Source organism: Ceratotherium simum, chromosome 26, assembly GCF_057802395.1.
Source record: "Ceratotherium simum simum isolate JZ-2026a chromosome 26, ASM5780239v1, whole genome shotgun sequence".
NCBI lineage: Eukaryota > Metazoa > Chordata > Mammalia > Perissodactyla > Rhinocerotidae > Ceratotherium > Ceratotherium simum.
Genome location: NC_141925.1, coordinates 23,587,932 through 23,609,491, shown reverse-complemented (window position 1 = coordinate 23,609,491; position 21,560 = coordinate 23,587,932). Strand labels below are relative to the sequence as shown.

General features: G+C 52.7%; 1 protein-coding gene across 7 annotated transcripts in view; it reads right to left on the bottom strand.

Annotated features, from left to right (window-relative positions):
* Positions 1 to 21,560, bottom strand: part of KATNIP (katanin interacting protein) — a 191,521-nt gene that overhangs the window by 15,721 nt on the left and 154,240 nt on the right. For 6 of the 7 annotated variants that reach the window (XM_014794589.2, XM_087417184.1, XM_014794590.2 and 3 more), the window contains 5 exons: positions 16,128 to 16,850; positions 15,115 to 15,320; positions 12,554 to 12,632; positions 5,999 to 6,176; positions 1,460 to 1,625 (listed from right to left, as the gene is read on the bottom strand). In XM_014794589.2, the coding sequence (XP_014650075.1) occupies positions 1,460 to 1,625; positions 5,999 to 6,176; positions 12,554 to 12,632; positions 15,115 to 15,320; positions 16,128 to 16,850 (1,352 nt within the window). The remainder of the gene's footprint in view (positions 1 to 1,459; positions 1,626 to 5,998; positions 6,177 to 12,553; positions 12,633 to 15,114; positions 15,321 to 16,127; positions 16,851 to 21,560) is intronic. The other variant, XM_087417181.1, reaches the window with a different exon arrangement.

Here is a 21,560-nt window from a genome sequence, read left to right as displayed (position 1 = left end):
TAAGGCCTGGCTCTAACCACATGCCAGGGGCCCCACGGTGCCCAACAGGGCCTTGCGGGGTAGGCACGCGATGCGTCTTCCTGGGGAGGGGCCATAGTTTCCATCACACTGCCCCCTGGGATCTGCCCTCTCAGGTGGAGCCCCTCTCCCCATCTCCCTCATCCCACGGTGGCCATCGTCACTGGCACCGAGGCTGGTGGGGGTGGACCTGGGAAGCAGGGGCTCTGAGCCCAACGTATCCAGGCAGTTAATCCAGGTCATGGAAGCTCAACTGGAAAGACTGATTGGCTCAAGGGAATGTAAAAGCCCGGAGGCATGAGCTGAGGCAGAAGAAATGTTTTTTTAACGCCAATATATCTGACTTCTTAAACCTGCTGAAACTGAGAGCAACTTACAAAGACACCAGGGCAGCCTGGGGAGGGTTTGTGAACCGCACTCAGAGAAGCTGGTGCTCCGGAGGAGGGGGCCTGGGGTGCTGGGGGCTGCGACTCCGCCAAGGTACCCACCACGGTTCTGATGGCCCCACAGGCCCCACAGAAGGATTCTGGCATGTATGAAGGGTGCCCAGACGGGGGCTCACATGTCCCAAGGCCAAGTCTGGCTTTGTCAACTTCGTGTGGCAGAGGGTAAGACCACCCTCCCGAGGCAGGCATCCTCCTCCTCCTCATTTTACAGATGAGGAAACTGAGGCCCAGGGAAAGCAGGCCACTTGCCAAGGTCACGCAACTGGTTAGGGTCAGAGCTGAGATTCAGATGCAGGGCCCTGTGTCTTAGGGCCCTAACTGCACCGCTGTGCTTCAGACGACCTTATCATCATCCCTTCTACGTAGTGGGAGGGGACAGATGTTTCACACTTCGCAGTCATGTGAGGACAGGAAAGCCCAAGGAAAGGGGCACTCTGATGCAAAAGAGGCCCCCGCTTTTTCACACCCAGCAGAAGAAGAGCACAACGTGGAAATTAGAGTGTGGACTCCAAGCCCAGCAGACGTGGGTGGGGCTCCAGCTCTGTGACCTTGGAGCAGTGACTGGACCTTTCTGAACCTCAGTTTTTAATACCCTGAAAGATGGGGGTAATAATACCTACCCCAGAGGCTGGGACCAGAGTCCAGTGAAATGACAAAATGCATGTGAAGCCCTCAGCCCAGGGCCAGGCCCCCAAAGTGCTCCAAGAACAGGACCACAACTGACCACTCTGAGTTGGGGGCTGGGCCTGCTCAGGACCCCTGAGCCCCCAGAAGGAACAAGGTGCCGTGGTTTCCCAAGTCTGCCCTGCTCTTTAGTCTGCATTTGCTGTTTGCAGAAGGGAACAGCAGCGCACTCTCTCCCTGGCTGTAGCCCCCCAGCTCCATTTGGAAAGTTCTGGAGGATTTATGCTCCTCTCCGGCAGCCATGCCAGCCATTCATCAAGGTGCCGTCTCCCTGACAGGGGACTGAGCGGGGCCACTGTTCCCTGGCTTACCCCTCGATAGGTGTCCTCGGGAGATTTGTTATAGTTCCAGAAGCGCAGGCCTGCGATGTTTTCGGCTCTGTCAAAGCAGATCGTGACCACGTGGTCCAGCCCCGGCAAGAAGGGGATCAGCCACATGTGCTCATCCTCCGTCGTGATGTTGGCGCCGTCGATTAACCTGCACGCAGCGGGGAAGGAGCAGTGAGATGGGGGTGGCCCAGTCCTTCGGGAGAAATGACAGCACAGGGTCCGCCCCCACTCATCTCCCCGCCGCGGCCCTGCCTGCACGAGCCTGGCTGGATCAGGAGCATCCAGGGAGGCGAGACTAATGAGAGCGACAGCGAGGGGCCATCTCTCATCTGTGAACTTAGACAAAATAAGAAAATACGAGAAAAAATAACAGTCTATGCTGTTAAAGGTGCGGTGAAGAAATCAACAAGGTTTAAAAAAAAGGGGAAAATGTGCCATTTTTCAGGACCCTTTAACCCAGCGATCCCATTTCTGGAATTTTTTCCCCCTAAGGAAAATTTATTCAACATGTTGGAAAGGCTATCTGCACAAAGATATTCGTTACTTATATTAGCAAAAAAAGAAAGAAAGAAGGATAACCTAAAAGGCCTCAAAATAGGGAAAAGGTTAAGTAAATGTGTACAGTTGTGAAAATGATAATCCCAAGGAAGACGCAGTGACAAGGAAAAGGCAGGCTATGGGGTGGCAGGGGCACTGATTCAATGCTATCAAATGAGGACAGGGAGCAGAGCGATTATGCAAAAGTAAAAACCACATTTGTGTCAGAGGATATGGGAGGTGACTATTTTTCTCTACTTTCCAAACTTTCTGTAAAATGCTGTATTGACTTGATGGTACATTTTGAAAGAATTCTCTCTCTTCTTTCTCATGCTGGGGGAGAGAGAGAAGAGCCCCCCGGGTGAACTTGGCAGCTCCTGGCGGGGGACAAGTACAAGAAGGGGCAGGTGCCTGTTGGGGGAGCTGGCCTGGCCTGTAACCACACAGCGTGGGTCTCCTGGTGCAGCCCGCACCATTGGGAGGGAGCCCCCAGCACCCTGGTGTTCTTCTCGGCCGCCCTTCTGAATGAACCTGTCACCTTGCCCACGCTGCACGCCCACCCTGGCCAGTTTCTGGCTCTCCTGCTCAGACATCCTGCCTCATCCCCTCAACTCTGCCTGTGTTTGTCCCAGACCATCCTGCCACAGGCTGCCCTGGACTGCTCAGCCTGCCTCTGCCCACACCCCAGACCTATCCTCGAGGCTCTGGCCCGTGTGTCTGGCACTGCCACTGAGAGGCCTTGCCCCGGGGACAAGGGCCCAACCCTCAGCCACTTGGGCAACCCCTCCCCTCTCGCTCCCATTCCCTGGTGACTTTGAAGCTGCTGCACTGGGAGAAACTCAGGCTACTGCCACGTTTCCTAGATTTTAAAATAAACTTTATTTTTTCCTTTTACATTTTAAAGTTTTGGATTTGAAATAAATCTTACAATCTAAGTGTTCATCCAAGGAGGTAATGTTTCTTTTTTCCTCTAAAAGGCTGTTATTAAATTGATGGATGGTGTGTCTTACAATTGCTGGCACCTTGAAACTGAGGAAATTCAGCAATTTAACACAGGGGTGTTCGTGGAATTAAGCTGGGGGCTACCACTAGAGAATCTTCTATTTTCTGCCAAAAGCAATTACCTCTCTGTCCTAGTACTGGGGCTGCCTCCATAGCAAAACTGTTGCCCAATTCTGAGAGTGGAGAGAATTGTTGAAGTGTTTACAGCCGATGGTGAAGGGAGGTCCCTACAGACCCCCCTCAAGAATACCAAGGTGATATTTTCTAGCTCTGTCCACAGGAAAGCCTAGAAACGACGACCGACCCAGTAGCAATGAGCATCCCTTGTGGCTATATTATGGTCTCTAAACACCATTTCCCACTAGAAGGAACCAGGGCTTCTTGGAGAAATGGCTGATTCCACGACTGGGATGAGAAATATACAAGATGAGCCTGGAATATCTTGTCATATCAGAAAGCAGGGAAGCTGCCAAAGACGACTATTTAAAAAAGGATTCGGGCTGCTGGCCCGGTGGTGTAGTGGTTAAGTTCAGCGCGCTAAGTTCAGTGGCCCCAGGTTCGCGGGTTCAGATCCTGGGTGTGGACCTACACCACTCCTCAAGCCATGCTGTGGTGGTGACCCACATACAAAATAGAGGAAGACTGGCATAGATGTTAGCTCAGGGCGAATCTTCCTCAAGCAAAAAAGAGGAAGACTGGGGACAGACGTTAGTTCAGGGCCAATCTTCCTCACCAAAAAAAAAAAAAGGATTCGGAAGCTCCCAGTATCTGAGGGGGACAATTTGAGCATCAATAGGATAAAAACTGCAATACGTTGAAACTCTTCAAACACAGTATGTTTCAATCCATAAGTTTATGATAGTCAAAAACAAATAAATATCTTAAAGGATGCTAGAGAAACAATTAATTTTGAAAACTGAAAAATAAAGGAAAAGAATCAGCATCTAGACTGCCTTTCCTGTTTGAATTGTACCTTAGAGTAACCAAATAATCGAGTGAAATTTTCTCTTTATTGTTGGAAAAAAGAATGATAGGATCAGTGTATCACCATTTTGCAACCCCTAATAAATTAATGGATCTAGCCACTGAGCATCATTTGCCGCCAACATCACCAAAAGCCTGATAACCAGACATTTTATACATCCTGAAGGGAATACACAGTGACATCCACGCCCCAGCAGTCATATCTTGTCCTAACGGTCAAACCTCCATCTGATCACGCCTCTAGATCCAGTGAACAGTTTGCAAGAAATACAGGGGCCTGAGGAACAGGTTAAATAACACCATAGAGAGGCAACTAGTAAGATCCAGACTCTTCAGGGAAAAACCTGGTTTCTTCCACAGATAATTTACAAGAAAAAACAAAAAAACGATGGAAGGGAATCTAGAGATTACAGGAAGCTTAAGAGACATATCAACCAATCACAACGTATGGACTTTATCTGGATCTCAAGTCAAGGAACAAACTGTTTAAAAAGGGGTGGGGGGCTGGCAGGGAAACAGGAACAGGCTGGGCATCCAGTCATTTAAGGAATCAGCATTAATTTTTTTGGTTGTAATAGTGGTACCGAGATTATGTTTTCTTTTTAGAGTCTCATTGTTTAGAGTATACACTCAAATATGCAGAGATGGAGTGCCACCAGGCTCAGGATTTGCCATGACATAACCTGGGCGGAGAGGCAGCTGTGGGGGTTTGGATGAACACGCCAGGCGGCACGAGCTGATCTCTTTCGCAGCCAGTAGCTGGGTTCTGGGCCCCAGGAATAAGTGTGCAGGAGTGGGACCGGCCACGGCTCGGAGCGCAGAGTGGCCGTGAGCGGCAATGACCGCAGGGCCTGACGGCTGCGGGGGAGGGGCGCCTTACAGGAGAGCAGGGAGGAGTCAACCACTGACCCCACAAGTGCTCTGGGCCAGGCAGCGGGTACAGCTGTGATGTGACAATCCCCTTCCTGCCCCCAGCCATGGGATTTATTGTCCCCCTTCTACTGATAAGGAGACTGAGGCAGGGGAAGACAATCTAACTTAGTGGTTAAGTGCATGGATGCTGATCTCCTGTGGGCCTGCATTCCAATCACGGTTCTGCCACTCAACCAGTCTGGGTGACCTCTGGCTAGTTCTTAACCTCTCTCTACCTCAGTTTCCTCACCTGTAAAGTGGGGGCCTCTTAGGGCTGTTGAACGTTTCAATGGATGAATATCTGTAATCTGTTTAACATAGCCCAGCATCTGGCATTTAATAAGTGCTGAAAAACTGGCAGCTCTAATTTTAGTTATTATTTTCATTACTATTATTATTGGAGACGTTAAGAAACTTACTTACTAGCTGGCAAGGGGCAGAGCTGGGATTTGAACTCTCATCCCTCTGACTCCCCTAGACTCCTCTTGTTCACACCACCAGGCAGGGCCTAGGCCCAACAGCTGTCTTGAGCAGCGGGGCCGAGCGCCCATCTGCAGAGTGTGGGATCGATGCTATATCTCGGGCTGGTCCACTTACTGACTTGACTCCACCCGGGCTTATGAAATCCGACAAACGCAGAGGACAGTGCAGCCCCAGCCACCTGCAGAGACTTCTCGGCAATCACCTCCGACCTCAAGGAGGAGAAAGCCTTCAGCCCTGAGAGATGCGGTCCCTCAGGCTTAAACACAGAGCCGTCACCGCAAAGGCTTACCGAGCAGCCACTGTGTTCAAGGCCCTACGTGAAGCATGTGGAGAAAACAAAGCACAACCACGTCTGGAAGCAGGAGAACCTGGTTTCGAATCCTGTCTCCCACCCCCAGCTGTGTGGCTCTGGGAGGGTCACCCTTCCTCTCCTGAGCCTCAATTTCCCTTGCCTATAAGATGGGAAGACCACAGACCTCACGGGGTGGCTGGGAGAAGGGGGAATGGGAGATGCTATTTGATATTTGAGTCTGAAGTCTTAAGATGCAGAACAGGTCCTCGAGCCCCTGCTGTCCTGAGAGGCAGCTGCTGACAAACACTTACTTGTCCAGGGTCCGGGAGTCATCGCTGTACTCGGGGAGGTCATTTAAGTCTCTGGGGGAGGCGGAGATCTGGTGCAGGTGGATGGGCAGTGCCTGGCCGTCCTTGCCCACCACTTCCAGGCCCGTGAGCCCCAGGTAGTGCAGGTCTCCCCAGGAGGCAGTGAAGTTCAGCTGGAGGCCTGCAACAGGAAGACCAGCAGCCCGTGAACCGCAGAGGTTCCAGAGGAGGAACCTGAGATGGAGGCGGGAAGAGGAATGACCGTCAGCCTCTGCATTTTACCAACTTGAAAAGCCAGACTCAAAGGAAAGTGCCCTCAGGGTGGGCTCTGCACGTTTCCTCTTGGTGGCCCTTGGGCTGGGGACACTGCTGATGTCTGTAGGATGAACACACCAGTGTCGTTTAAACCTGCACACAGCCCTGGATCCTTTCTCCGCTTACCCATCATGTCTCCTCACCCCATGCTTACCACCCTAGTGTGGCTTTCAGTGCTGCTTGGCCAACAGGTCTTACCCATCTGGCTTCTACCTATTTCTCTCAGCTCATCCCCAGCTCCACTCAGATTATCTTTTGGTCACTCATATTTACATTCCTCTCTCCCATTACAGGGCCTTTGCACATGCTGTTCTCGCTCTCTGGCACTCACATGGCCTGGTTAACTTGTGCTCATCCTTCAGATCCCAGCTCACTTCCTGAGAGAAGCCTTCCTGCCTTCTTGGACCACATCAGACCTCCATTCATAGCCTGCCATGAACCTCGCCTTCCATGCCCGGGTCCCCACTGTGATCCTGTGATCATTTGGTAAATAACCGTCCGTCCTGCCAGACAGTTAACTCCCTGAGGGCAGAAACCTCATCTGTTTTGTTAGACCATCCTGTCCCCAAAGGCTGGCACAGTGCCTGGCACATGGTAGGAGCTCAGTGCAGATGGAAAGATGAAACAAGTAACTAACGGAGGCAGTTACGTCAGGACGCCACAACATCACAAATGGACATTTTGTGCAAATTGGCCACTATTGTGAGGATTCACGTGGATTCAGGGTAGAGGAAGTGACCTATGGTGGCACCTCCATCTTTTTGCCCCTGCCCCGCCCCTGCTCCATCAGAGACCACTGAGAAGTGATCTTCTGTGGTCCTGGGGCAAAACAGCCCAGGTGAGTCATCCATTTGCCCAGAAACTGCATGAATCTGCTCGTCAGGCCCCATCAGACATTTGGCTGGAACGTCTCTCTCCTTCATGGTTTCCCACTCGAGCAGGACCAAGCCCAGTGAACTCTTCTACCCGCGCAGAATTTGGAGCCAATTTTATCACCCTTTTGGGTGGCTGTGTTGAAAGATTCACAATCTTTACAACTTTCACAGAATGTCAGCCCTGGGGTGCTGAGAGGAGGAAGCCTGGATGTCGTGTAGCCCCACCCATTTCAGCTCAGAGGAGGGGGTGCAAGCCCAGGGAGGTCACGGGACGTCCCTGTGGCTAGGAAGTGAGGCCATGCCATGCAACCTCCCTGAAGCTTGGCTTCTTCTCCCACGCCCCATCATCTCCCCACGTGCGGGTGAAGACATCCTAGAACACTCAGCTGCCAGCCCATCTGCCAGCTGACCAGACACACGAGCAGGCCCAGGATAGGCCTGCCAAGCCGGCTCAGGTGAGAACTGCTCAGCCAAGCCACTGAAATTATGAGCCAATCACAAATAAATGGTGGTCGTTAAGCCACTAAATTTTGGGTTGATTTGTTCAGCAGTAAAAGCTAACTGCTACGCTCCTTCTCATCATGAGTCTGTGCTCAGAGAGGCCTTCCCTAACCAACCAAGCTCAAATAGCACCCCCATCATTTTCTAAACACTTATTCTGCTTCATTTTTTGTCATAACACTTATTACCACCTGACAACGTGTTCTATGCTCATTTGCTTATTTGTTTTCATCATCTTCCCCACTAAGATGGAAACTCACTGAGGGCAGGGACACTGTGAGCTGTGTTCTCTGCTGTATCCCCAGAGCCTAGAACAGTGCCTGAAAAACAGATGGTCAAAGTTTTTTTTTTTTTTTTGTGGGGAAGATCAGCCCTGAGCTAACATCCATGCCAATCCTCCTCTTTTTGCTGAGGAAGACTGGCCCTGAGCTAACATCTATTGCCAATCCTCCTCCTCTTTTCCCCTTTTTCTCCCCAAAGCCTCAGTAGATAGTTGTACGTCATAGTTGCACATCCTTCTAGTTGCTGTATGTGGGACGCCACCTCAGCATGGCCAGACAAGTGGTGCATCGGTGCGCGCCCGGGATCCAAACCTGGGCCACCAGGAGCAGAGTGCGCACACTTAACCGCTAAGCCACGGGGCCGGCCCTTTTTTTAAATAAATGATGGGTTGAAGAGTAGGTGGTCAGCAGATACCTGCAGCTAAAGGAACCAAAATGAAACCACTGAGTTTCACCAAATTCATAGTCAATGGTAGACAAATATTAATTGGTCACCCACTATGTACCAAGCCCTGTTCTGGGCACTGGAGATAGGGGTAAACACACAGCAAAACCCCTGAACTCTAGGAGCTTCTATTGTAGTAAGACAAACAGTGAACATATAACGAATAAACACGATGGCTCCACAGTCATGAATACCACCAAAAAAATAAAACAGACGGGATAGGCGGGGACCGAGCAGGAGTAAGGGCTGCAGGGGGGCCTCTCTGAGGAGGTGAATTGGAGCTGAGACCTGGCTGATGAGAAGGAGGCCACCGTTCTTCAGCATTTCTGGAAGAAGAACATTCTAGGCTGAGAGGACAGTAAGGGCAAAGGCCCCGGGCTGGGAACAAATTTGACCTGTGGTTGGAACCAAGTGATGGAGGGAGAAGGTGGAGGAAAATGAGCTCAGAGGGTTGGGCAGGGGCTAGATCACGTCATGAGGTCTGGAGTTTCTTCTCTGCCGTGGGGAGCTACGGACGGTTAGATTTCGAAGCAGGGGAGTGACATGATCTTATCTGCATCTTGGAAAGCACACTCGGGCTGGACTCTGGTGGCAGATGAGGGAGGAGGCTGTTGCAATACTGAGGGCCTGGACAAGGGTGGTAGCAGTGAAAATGGGGGAGAAGTGGACAGAGTCAGGATCTGCTTTGGAGACAGCACCGCCAGGATCCTCAGTGGCCTGTATGGAATAAGGGAAAGAGAAGACGTTTTGCCCCAGTGGCAGAGTGGCTGTGGGTACCACTGCTGAGATGGAGAGAAGGCCTGGGGGCAGAGGAGGGAGAAGATCTGGGTGAGAGGGATCACCATGAGCGAGTAATACCACCTCCCCCTGGGAAAACAAGAGACAGCACCCCAGCCTCTCCCAAGCCTGTGCCATCCTTTGTTTGCCTGGCAAGATGCACTGGGATGCCATCTAATTTGGGGCTGCTCTGAAAACAATTACTCTCCTTTTTGAGCTAATATCCACGTTCCATATTCATTTTGCTCTGGTGTATCAATTAGTATTTATATAAATGGAAATTAATTTTGTTATTTCTCTCCCATGTTTCAAACTCTCTCAGCTCCTTTCCTATTCATCACTGCTGATATTTGCAAAACTTCCAAAATTAGTGTCATCTGCAAATTAGCAAGTCATATATCCCCTTTCAAAACATTAATAGGACTGGCCTTATTTACCAACCCCACCGCATCCCCTGGGTCACTTTTTCAAAGCTCTCTCCATTTGCACAGACTGGTAAAGTGGGTCTAGGATCTTGGATACAGTGAGGGAAAAGCCAAAGGTTCAGCGAAGAGAGATCCAGGAATCCAAGGCTTCAAGACATGCAGAGGGTGCTCGGCCAGAAGGTTCTTCTGCCTTCCTACTGACTAGAGAAGCATAGAAATTATACTTTTCTAGCAGCAAAAAGGTCTCTGAGCTCTACTCCAGGGAAATACTCCCAAAGGCACTGAAATAACATTTCTGAGAAAGGTCAGAAGCCGGTTCAGTGGGAAAGACATTTGCAGACGGCGTCTTTGGGGAAATCATCAGATGAAGGGGACAGTGGCTGCTTCTGGCCAGCCTTCCATCCTTCCTTCTGGTTACGGCACTCTGACCTCCTCCGGAACACTGTTTGGGGGCTGACCCCTCACCCTTGGCTCCAGCGGTGGCCTCTGACCCAGGCTGGCTACTCCGTGTTTTCCATCTCACACCCCCACTCCCTCCCTGCCACGGTGAGCCACAGCAACTGGTTTAAGGACGGGCACATGACCCAGGCTGAAGAGACTCAATTCTGGGAGGACTGTCGGACTCACTGGGATACAGAAGTTCTCTTTTATCTCGGATTGCCAGGCAGGAGGTGGATGTAAACCCAGAGCTTCCAGGAGCTCTCAGGTGGACAGTCTGAAGGGGAGAAGCGCGAGAGAGCACGAAACAGGGCAGAGAGACGGAGGGAGACCCCGCGGCCTGACAACGTCATGTGCACACCTGGATCCAGCTGTCTGGGAAACCAGCAACTCCTGACCTTTCTAGTTGCATAAGCCAACCAATTCCCTTTTTCACTTAACTCAGTTTGAATTCAATTTCCATTGTTCACACACACACACACACACACATAAATCCTGACCAATATAGGGGAGGCCAGACTGAACAAGAAATGACTGCTGTCTCCCAGGACCTCACAGCTCCGTGCAGGATGCTGACTCTTCACAAACACCTCTGATGGGAGGCAGCCTCTTAGAGAGAGCCCTAAGGCAGTGTGGTGAGGAGAGGGGCTCTAAATTCAGACATGCGTGGTTCCATTCTCGGCTCCTGTACTAGCTGTGTGACCTTGGGCAGGTTAGTCAATCTCTCTGAGCCTGTTTCCTAATCTAATCTGGAAAACGGAGAGAATAAGAGCTGAGAGTATTCAGTGAGATAAGGCAGGGAAAGTCCCCGCACAGCACCTGAATGGTAGACGAGACCGAGCCCTAAACCAGGCACTGGCTTACATTAAGTTGGTTTTTAAAATTTTCTGTTGCACTGAAGTGATTGACAGAGTGTCCTAGAATATAAGGGGTTGTGAGGATTCAAAGGAAGGCATCTTGCTCTTTTCTGAGCGATAACTTGTCTCTGTGGAGTGAGTGAGGGAGAGAGGAATTCTCACCGGGCACAACAGGGAAGGCTTCCTAGGGAGGAGGATGCTGTGGGGCACTGCCCAGATCCCACCTCCCACCCCAGGACTGAAAGACTCATTCCTCCTGGCCTGGGAGTGCTCACAGCTCACAGCTGAGTCCCCACTTGTGACTGCCCTTGGCGATGCTCCTCCCCAGGGGCAGCCCGTATCCAGGGACATGTCGAGACAGGCCTATAAAGGCCTGGCCTCCTCACTCAACTCAGGACAACTCCACGGGGCGGCACAGCCCCAGAGCTCCCTGCGGAGCTGGCGGAGGCCTTGATGCGACTGCACGAGGCCCAGCTTCTCCCTCCTCCAGGCCTGCCTCCTGCCCTCCCCCAAGAGCACGCCTTCTCAGAGGCTGCTTCCTGGGAACCCAATCAGGGACCAGTGCCATCCCTTCACAGGCAGGGATGGAGGGAGGGCACACCAGGCCGCGGGTGTGGCTGGCAGAGAAGCCTGCAGGTGGCGCAGGAGGTGGTGTGGGGAGAGGAGCAAGGATGAGGCTGAACTGGGACGTTCAGGCTTCCTTCTGGGGACGATGGCGGGAAGACGGGGAGAGGGACGTGACAGCGCGGCACATCCCTTGTTGTCAGAAGGTAACTGGAAGCGGATGACATGCACAGGGGGCAAGAAAGAGCAGGAGGTGAGGCTGCCAGGAGCAAGTGAGCGACAGACCCTTGTTAACAGGGAACGGGAGGGAGGAGATCACAGTCAGCGTGACCTCGGGCCTGGAGATTCCCCAGGACGCGCGCACAGGTGCTGGCGGGCACATGCACGGACTAAGAGAGGAACTGGCTGGAAGGGAAAACAGGAAAAGAGAAGACAAGACACAGTGACACCCAGATGGGATCTGCTCAGAGGCCATAAACTGGCAGCCAGCTGGGCGAATACACGTGTTTTGTTTTGGCTCATGTGGTGTTTTAAAATATTACAAAATTAGTCATCAAAATCTGGAGATTTCACATAAAAATCTGCCTTTCTGACTTCTCAGAAGACCTGGCACCCTGGCCGGTACTCCTCCGCCCTGCCCCACCTGGAGCAGGGAGGACGCAGGTTTCTTTGCTCATGGTCTGTTCTGCGGTCCAGTCTGAAGGGACAGCTCGAACCACTGGGCTGACAGACGCCTCAGGTCTCTTCTGGCTCCTGTGTCTTCTTGTTCTACACTTCCCGGGCTCCAGCGGCAGCCTCCCGGGTCAGGGCCATAGCTAACACATGAGGCGTCTGCGCGTACATGTGCCCCTCCGGGAGGGCAAACGGCAGAGGGGTCCCTGCTCGGAAGTAATGCAGCCCTGCCAGGGCTGGTGGCCGAGCACGGGCTGGTTTCAGCTGCCACTCACCCCATGACCTGGCCTCTCTGTGCAGTGTACAACCTGCCCGACTGTCCAAGGAAACCCTGTCCCAGTGGCCACGACTTCCCCCGACCCCTGAAGGTCCTCCTTCCACTGACACTGCCCCAGGAGAGGTACTCACAGATCCCATGGTAGATGCCCGGCTCTGGAGTGGTGACGTCGGGGACAGGGGGACTGGGTGGCAGCTCTAGCTCCGGGACCTGGACACAGGTTGGGGGAGAAGCAGAGGGAGAGGGGGTGATGTTGGTCGGTATACCCACACAGCTGGCTGGCCGTGTTTCTAGCTCCTGCTGCCAGCCTGTGCCCAGGGAAGCCCTGTGTCTTTCCTTGTGTTTCCCGTCCTTGTGGAGGCCTTGTGACTGGTGATATCGGCAGGCCCAGAAATCTACGTGAGTCTGAGTCCTTGCCAGCAGCTCCCATTGGTAGGGCAGGAGTTGACACTACCAGCTAAGATCTGATTTTCCGGAACAGGGAAGGACCCAATACACGTTTATCTAGTGAGCAGGAGGAAGGAAGGAAGGGAAGGGAGAGAGAGGGAAGGAGGGAGAGAAAAAAGAGGGAGGAAGGGAGAACTCAAACCACAGAGAGTGATTCTCAACCCGGGGGCCTGGGAATCTGCATTTTAAAGCTTCCCCCGGTGATTCCCACGGTAGCCAGGATAAAGAACACTTGGTCTACAGACAGTCAGAGTGGGCTGCCACCCCCTGCTCCTCGGGTCTCACGTGTAAACTTTGCTCATTAGATCTCTGCACCGTAAGGTGGGGTCCAAGTGCCTTTACAGATAGGAGAGCTGAGATGCAGAAAGAAGTGAAGTCACTTGTCCGGATCCTAGAGTCTTGGTGGGGATGGTGTTTCAGTCCCAGTGATGACCTGATGAACCCCATGGCCCAGCCCCTAGGGACAGCCTCTCCAGGCCCCTGCCCAGCTATGGGGAGAAGGGGGAGGACGGTGGCCTGCCAGAAGTACCCCGGCTGCTGGGCAGCCTCGGGCCATCAGGGAACATGGTGCTGCCCTTGCGCCCATGTGCCTTGTCTCACCCTCCCTGGCACCCTGTCCTCCCTGAGCCTCCTGGGACGCCCCTGGTGGATGCACTAACCTGGACACCCAGATGAGCAGGTTACAGCTTCATCCTGCCCCTCACTAGGGGTGCGACCCTGACCATGACACTGGCCTCCCTGAGCTCAGGTTCCTCGTCCCCAAGACGGAGAGAGCGATCCCTCCCTGCCCCTCACAGGGCTGGATCTGACCAGAGTCCCTTAGGAGGGACTTCATCATGTGGAAAACGCTGGGCAAATGAAAGCCTCAAGGTCAACTCCCACCTGGAGGCCATGGATCAAATCCAGACCACAGACATGTTTTGTGGCCCACAGAAGGCTTAAAAACACTTTAAATTAGTTGCCAACAGTTTTTTGTTTTGTTTTGTTTTGTTTCTGTGAGGAAGATTGGCCCTGGGCTAACATCTGTGCCCATCTTCCTCTATTTTGTATGTGGGACGCCTCCATAGTATGGCTGGATGAGCGATGCATAATTCTGTGTCTGGGGTCCGAACCTGCAAACCCCGGGCCACCCGAAGCAGAACGTGTGAACTTAACCACCATGCCACAGGGCCGGCCCCGCCAACAGTTTTTAATTGGTCGATTTTATATAAAAATCCAGATTTCTGGCTTCATTTAAAAAAATCAGGACAACTATCGCCACGGGCTAGCCTGCTCGGTCTGGGCGGAGTGGCAGCTGCTCTCCTTAGAAGTGGGAGGGCCCCCCCGCCAGCTGACTGGGCCTCATTCTCCCTCCACCCTGCACGATGGTCTGCCCAGCCCCTGTGAGTTGCAACCCTGGTGACCACCATGGGACTGACAGCCCATGTGGCTGCACTGCCTTGGTTACAACCATCCCACGGCCGAACCTTCTGTCCTTTGGCTTCTACTGGTCCTACTCCCCTCCCCCACCCTCTTGAACCATCTCCTCTTTCTCCTTTTGGCCTCAAGAACATCCCTGGAGACGCTGGGGTCTCTTCACCTTGATTATTGGTCTTCAACTTGGACTGACCCTTGCCCTGAAGGTCATCTTTCATTTTTCAAAAATTTGCTTGTCAATTAAAAGCACAGACTTTGGAGTCCTGCTTTCAAGTTTCAGCCTTGTTACTCTCCCACTATGTGTCCTTGGCTGAGTCACCGGGCCTGTCTGAGCCTTGGTTTCCTGAATGGGGATATTAATGGTCTCTGCTCCCAGGGTGTCAGGAGGGTTAAACATGATCACACGGTCACACAGTGCTCCACATGGGAGCAAGAGACGATGGCCGGGCATGTCATTACTTTAATTCTAAGTCTGCCTATTAAAAGCATTTCTAGTCCTTCCACCAAAAACAGCAGCGAGTGATCAAAACGCAACTGAAAGCGAAAACTCCCCTGAGACTGCCAACTTGTAAATTAGAGAGATGAGACAGAACTGATTTCTCCTCGCTTTGATTAAAATTTGAATACTTTCTTCACTTTGGTTAAAAAAAAATAAAAATAATTAGAGAATGAAATATGACGTATGGGACCAAAAATGAAGGAGAAAAATGGGAAATGTCAAAACAGTAGCACAAGCAGCTTGAAGGAAATCCATCTTCGTTCTCCCCACTCTGCTCTGAGTGAGGAGAATAAATCTCTCCAGGGGTGCCCCCACCCCCTCCAGTCCTACCCGGTCATCAGCCCACGAGCCGGCCTGGGTGTAGGGTCTCTCCTCCCCGCCGCCGTCGGCAGTGCTGGGCCTCCGCGGTGCCTCGTCGCCCCGCAGGCTGCAGAGGCTCTCCACGTCCACGCCAAACGTCTCGTCAGAGCAGAATATGGCCTCGAGAATGTCGTCGTCGGTCGTGAACAAGATCGTGTCTCCGAAGTGCTCTGGGGCTGAAGGGGTTACCAGAAGACAGAAGAGTCTGCTCATGGCAAATCCCAATGATCTGTAGACCAGGAACCTAAACCCATCAGCCTTTGTGCTATCAAATCCCAAACTACTAACAGGTCTTGATTTGTGTACGCGAGCCTTATTATTCTTCACATATCTGCCAACAGAATTCACATACAGTACGAACTGCAAGGTCTAATGACGGGGCCTAACCTGACGAGAATCACTGTGCTCTGTCAGGAAATAGGTGAGGTTTCTCAGGCATGGGTGAGGCCCCGTAGCAGGCGCTGTGGGTGCCCCACCCAGGTCCCTGCTGATCCTTTTTACTGGGGGCCTTGCCTGAAAGGGTGGGGGAGTTACACCCCAACCCGGGGAGCCTGCAGGGTGCCAAAGCCCTGCAGCTTTGCCCAAGGGCAGGGCAGACCCTGCAGTTTATGCTCCAGACCTCCCCTCTGGATCAGGCCCCGCTTCCCCTGGACCATATCCTTGCCCAGCTTCTCCCCCTGCCATGTCCTGCCCCCTCCCTGCCCTCCAAGCTCTCCTGAGAGCACTGCTCAACCAGACCCCTGCAGGAGAACCCCCTGCTCAGGCTCAGGCCCTAGGGAAGCTGAGAAGGCTGGTGCCCAGGGGAGGAGTTTAAATGAAGTCAGCTCTTGCACACTCGTGCTGTAAAAGGTGAGGAGGGGGCCCGGTCTCTGGAAGAGGAGAGACCTATCTGTCGCTGGCTCACAAGTGGGTTTAGCTTTTCCTCAGAGCCTCAGCAAGGAGCAGACAGGGGCTTCAAGAACATTCTTACGGACATACGGTACCTCCTGTCAGGGTTCCGGAGGCTTTGGCAATTTCTCCTTTAAAGATGCACTGCGCGTCTAACAGCATGGTGATGTCCTTCACGCCGCGGAAGGAATGTATCCGTGATTTATTGTAATTCCAGATCCTGATCAGGGCGACTTGGCAAGGGTGCGTGAAGTCTATGGAGATGGAGTGGGACTTGCCTGGCGTGAAGGGCGCCAGCCAGACGTGCATGTCGTCCTGGGTCCTGTTCACCCCATCGATGAGGTTGGTGACCACACGGGGGTCTCTCCCATAGGCTGGTAAAATGTTGATGTCGGGGGGGTCTGCCTGAATGTTCGCAATTCGCACTGGCTCTCCCTTGGAACTGAATATTTCTATTCCGTTAAGGCCAACATAGTGCCTGTCCCCCCACGTAGACTTGATGTCGATGACCAAGCGCTGTCCATAAGGCAAGACGGGGATTTTAAAGTCGCTCGCATCATCAGTCTCTAGGAAGCAGCTGTCCTGCCCTTTCGCGGGCTCTGGCTTCTCCTCCTTCCAGGGCGGTGGCTGCTCGCTGTGCCGGCTGCTCTGCTGCTGCAGGAACTCGTCCAGGATGTCCCCCTGGAACTCAACGTTGGAGATGCGTCCCCGGTGGGAGCGGTCGAAGGCGCTGAGGGAGTTCCACGACTCATGCAGCGTGTGTTCCTGCTCGCTGCACCACCGAGACCGTGGCGGCATCCTGGTGGACCAGGCATCTTCTGGAAGAGAGGACACGGGAGGGGTCAAGCCCCATTAGTGGCTCATGTAGAAGTGGGGACCCTTAGAGATTGTCTCATCCAGTGGCTTTCAGCTGGGTGGGCTCGCCCTCAGGGGGACATTCTAGAAACCTGTGGGGTTGCTCTTGGCTGTCTCAATGCCTGTTGGCCCCACTGGCACCTGATGGGTGGGACTAGGGATGTTAATATCCTGCACTGCCTGGGATGGTCCAGGCACAGAGCATGGTCTCCTGTCTCACGCCACATTCAGGTTGGAAAAAAATTGTTTATGGTTACCTAAATCTGGAAGTTGTTTTACAAAAAGCCAAGTATTTTTCAAGGTACTTTGAATTTTCTAAGCATGCAACTACCATGCAAATCAAGGGAAGAACCTTGTGTTAGAACCTTGGCCAGATACACTTCTGAGACTCATAAGACCCAGGCAACGCTGCTGCCTGTGCGTCTGTCAGCAGCCCCAGGGTCTGCTCTGGAGGCTGTCACAGTCACGTGACTCTAAAGGTGTTGTCAAAGACTGCCTGATGGCAGGTGGAAGGCTCATAAAAGAATGCTACACGGAGAAAAGCTTATCTAGCCATTTTAGATGCGGTGTATCCTAGCATGGGCAGTATGCACCATCGTGTTCACATGATCGTTTCTGGGTGGTGCATAGGAAGGACTTTTATTTTCTTCTTTGTCACCTTACCTTCTAAGTTCCCTACATATATTATTTTTATAATCAGGGAAAATGCTATTTAAAAAACCAAAGAACCCAGGTATGTTACAAGGTAAAGAATCAACTTCTACATGTGGCTAACGGGCTTCCAGGGCTGAAGCTGCAGCCCGAGCATGCGGAGAACAGGGGCCTGGCTCTCGGAGGGGTGCCTCTGAAGGCCCCACTCCCCTCCCTGCAGAATATAAAAGCCCGGCGTGCTCATCAAACAGCGGCCTGTCCTCCTAGCCACGCCATGGCTAACTGCCATCCTAGGGTGTCATTCTGGAAAAACAGCAGCTGATGACACTGACATTCTGTTTTTTCTCCTTTCATATCACACTGTGCCCTGCACTCCATTTTCTGCCTGTCTCCTAGGGGGCCTGGCTCCATCAATTATCTCCTCTCTCCAGAATCTTCAATCACTCCTTCCCCACTGGCACCTTCCCCTCTCTCTGCCTGCAGACACGCATAAATCTCTCCTACCTGAAAGGAAAAGGAAGCCGACCCAATCTTGTGGCTCCCTCCAACCGCCTTTCACTGCAGATGCTCTGCATCCTCCTCACCACCACCTGTTCAACCCCCTGCCACCTGGTTCCTCTTGACAGAGCTATTATTTTGTCCACCCAAACTCCATGTCCCCTTCTCCTAGAACAACACCCTGATGTTCCTGCGGGGCTCCCCCACCTTCAGGCCACCCAGAGGAGGTGAACGCTGACAGCATCCTTCCAAGCTGGGCTCACGAAAGGAACTACAGGAGAGAGGGGCTCTCTTTAAACTGGCGCTGCTAAGCTGGCAGGAGTACGTGTGGAGTTGCTGGTGGCCATTTTGCTACTCTGTGGGGCGGGGGAGTCTGCCTGAGAATGAAGCCAACCTGGGGAATGTGAGTGGAGAGATGGAGAGAGAGTCTTGATGACATCATTTGAGCCCCTGGATCCAGCTGTGCCTGAAGGCAAATCCCTGGTGGCTCTCTGAGTCCTACAATTCCCATAACTCTCCACTGCGACGACTTTCTCCAAGTACACAATCTTTTCCCAGTCCTCATATCTGACGTCCCAGGCGGGGCTCATCCACCTGGCTTTCCCTCCCCCAGCGGTTTACGAGATATTACATCTTTCTGGTTCTCCACTTCCCCCACCACCAAAGCTCCTCCCTTTGTATCACACTGGCCTCCGCTCCTCCCCACACCCCACGTCTGGGAGCGTCCAGGGCCTCAGCTGCACCCAGTCCTCTCCCAACACCGCCACCCCTCTTTGCCCTCACGCGGCTCCTGGCTCCTACGCAGGCACCACCCGATTTTATACACCAAGTTCTGGCGTCTTTCCCCAGGCACCATCTTCCGATTCCAACGACCCCTTGGAAGGTCCAGACATGTCCACGCTGTCTCTTCAAACTCTGTGTGCCTAAAATGGAGTTTGTCATCAACCCCTCTAATTGGCATTGTCTCTGCTATGCTGAGAAGGAAGAAAATCCAACTCCTCACCATGCCCACAGGGCCCTGAGCGTGGCCCCGCCCCCTTCTCCAACCTCACCTCACACCGTTCTCCCCACCATCATCCTGCTCCAGCCACAGCCGCCTTTCTGTCCAACAGACACACCAAGTCTCTGCCTGCTTCAGAGCCTTTGTCCTTGCTGTGCCCTCTGCCAGGAATGCTCTTCCCCAGATCCCCATGTAGCTGGCTCTTCTTGTCACCCTCCTTCTTGGAGAGGACTTCTCTGCCCTGTTCCCTGCTGTGTCCTGCGCCTGGCACAGAACCTGGTGCATGGACGTGCTCCATAAATGTTTGCCAGTAAATAGATGGCTGGTTGGCACCATCACTACACACCCGTGTTTAGTCTTGGAGGCTCCGGGCCAGCCCCTCCATGTCTGCTCTCCCGCATCTCTCCTTCCCCTCCTCTCCTTCTCTTCTGCCATTAAAAAAGGCACCAGGACCTTCTTCCATCCTTCCCCCCAGGCGTGAGGTTTAGCATCTGGCAGAAGGAACCTCCTATATGGGTCATCGTGACTTCAGTTTACTGTGATGTGATTCCCACTGGCTGAAATGGATGGCCTGGGTTGGTCTGCGAGTGCACTGAGAAGACAGCCCCAAACGTCATGTGTCAGGGACTTAGCCTGTGTCCTTCTGCCTGGGTGTGTGCAAGGGAGGCAGGACTGTGCTTTCATTCTGCGCCTGCTTTCTGACCTGTTCTCCCCAAGATGTACATGCTGGGTTTTAAAAGCAGAGAGGTGCCGGGCCGGCCCCATGGCTTAGCGGTTAAGTGCGCGCGCTCCGCTGCTGGCGGCCTGGGTTTGGATCCCGGGCGTGCACCGATGCACTACTTCTCCGGCCATGCTGAGGCCGTGTCCCACATACAGCAACTGGAAGGATGTGCAGCTATGACATACAACTATCTACTGGGGCTTTGGGGGAAAAAAATAAATAAATAAAAATTTAAAAAAAAATAAAATAAAATAAAAGCAGAGAGGTGTGGACTTTTTCCTGGACCTCCCAGATGTGACAGCAGGCTGGAGGCGCACGTCTCCCTCTGTCTGCAGGAGAACACGCCTCTCACTAGTCCTTGGGAGTGGGGGAGCTGCTGGGGTGCTCTGTCCTGTCTTTGTCAACATTCCTACCCACAAATCTGAATGGACCACAGAAAGCTGCTGCTTCAATCTGCAGTGAACACAGTCTGGGAGGGACCGCTGATACAAGACGATGGGATCAAAGATGCAAAACTCCTCATCACTGGAGACTAATGTGAACTATGAAGTTCTGAACTTGAGTTTATAAAAATCAACGGCACCACCACGAGGATGCGCTAATTGCTACTAAAATAGGAAATGGAAAAGTACACAGTGAGATATAACAGAGCCGTGTTTCTTCTCAGTGAACTGCCCTTCACCCATAGCTGATTAGACAAGGAGTGGACACCTGACCCAAGCCAGCCAATCAGCTTCTCCCTTGAGACTTTGGAGCTAGAGCCGAGAAACTGTGTCACGTTAGGGCTGGGAGGCCACTTCCCGCTGTGAGCACAGAGTAGAGACAGCTGGTCTCACGGGGAAGAGTGAGGGAAAGTGGGCCTGCAGAGAGGCAAAGGCAGGCCCAGCACCCTGGAGAGACAGAGAGAAGCTTCTGTGGTGCCTGCCGGCTTGCTGGTTCCTCCTCCCAACCCCTGTGATGAGCAGCGACACTTCCTGCCTTCGGGGGTCCAGGAGCATCTTGAGCATTCTCCAAATCACACCCTTTACTGCTCACACTGGGCTGATGAGGTTTCATTCACCTGTAGCCAAGACACTTCCAAAATGCAGGCGTCATTACCATGAGATGCTCTGTTGGACAAGAGGATTTCCAGGCTCTGTCTTATGGTGACAACACGATTCCAGTGCTGGGGAGGAGCTCACGCAGCCACGCATTCTACAAGCATCATTGGGGGGCTCAGCCTGCACCCTTCCTGAAGGGCACGGCTATGGGATTTGGTTCTATGTAATGGGTAATTTAAAATTTCTAAGCAACTTTTCTTTTTAGCATGACTGGCTTAACAAGCATTAAATCTCAAGGGCTCGGTTCTTAACGTGTCGTGGAGCCAAGCAGAAGAAATGTCTGGAAAGAAATTAAAATGAGACAAAGTCTTCTGAACGTGGACAAGTTAGAATAATGCCTGTCACCTTGGAACTCCTGGAGGCTCTGTGGGTCTGTTTACAGGAAAGCTCAGAACTGCCTGGCTCTCCCAGGGCGGGTGGCGAGGACAGCTGTGGAAACAGGGCACCGTAGGTTAGTGGCTCCAATCACGGATGCTGGAGCAGGACCACCTGGCTTCAAATCCTGCTCTAACCCTCACTGGATGTGTGACCTGAGGAAAGTGACTTAAACCTCACACCTTCTTTATCTGTAAAATGGGGCTGACATGAGTCTTAATTAACTGAGCTCGTCTGAGTAACGCGCCTGGATGAGAGCCTGGCTCACAGCAAACATGCCCCCATCTAGCCACTGCAGTCCCTTCTTACCGTCATTCCTCCCACCCCG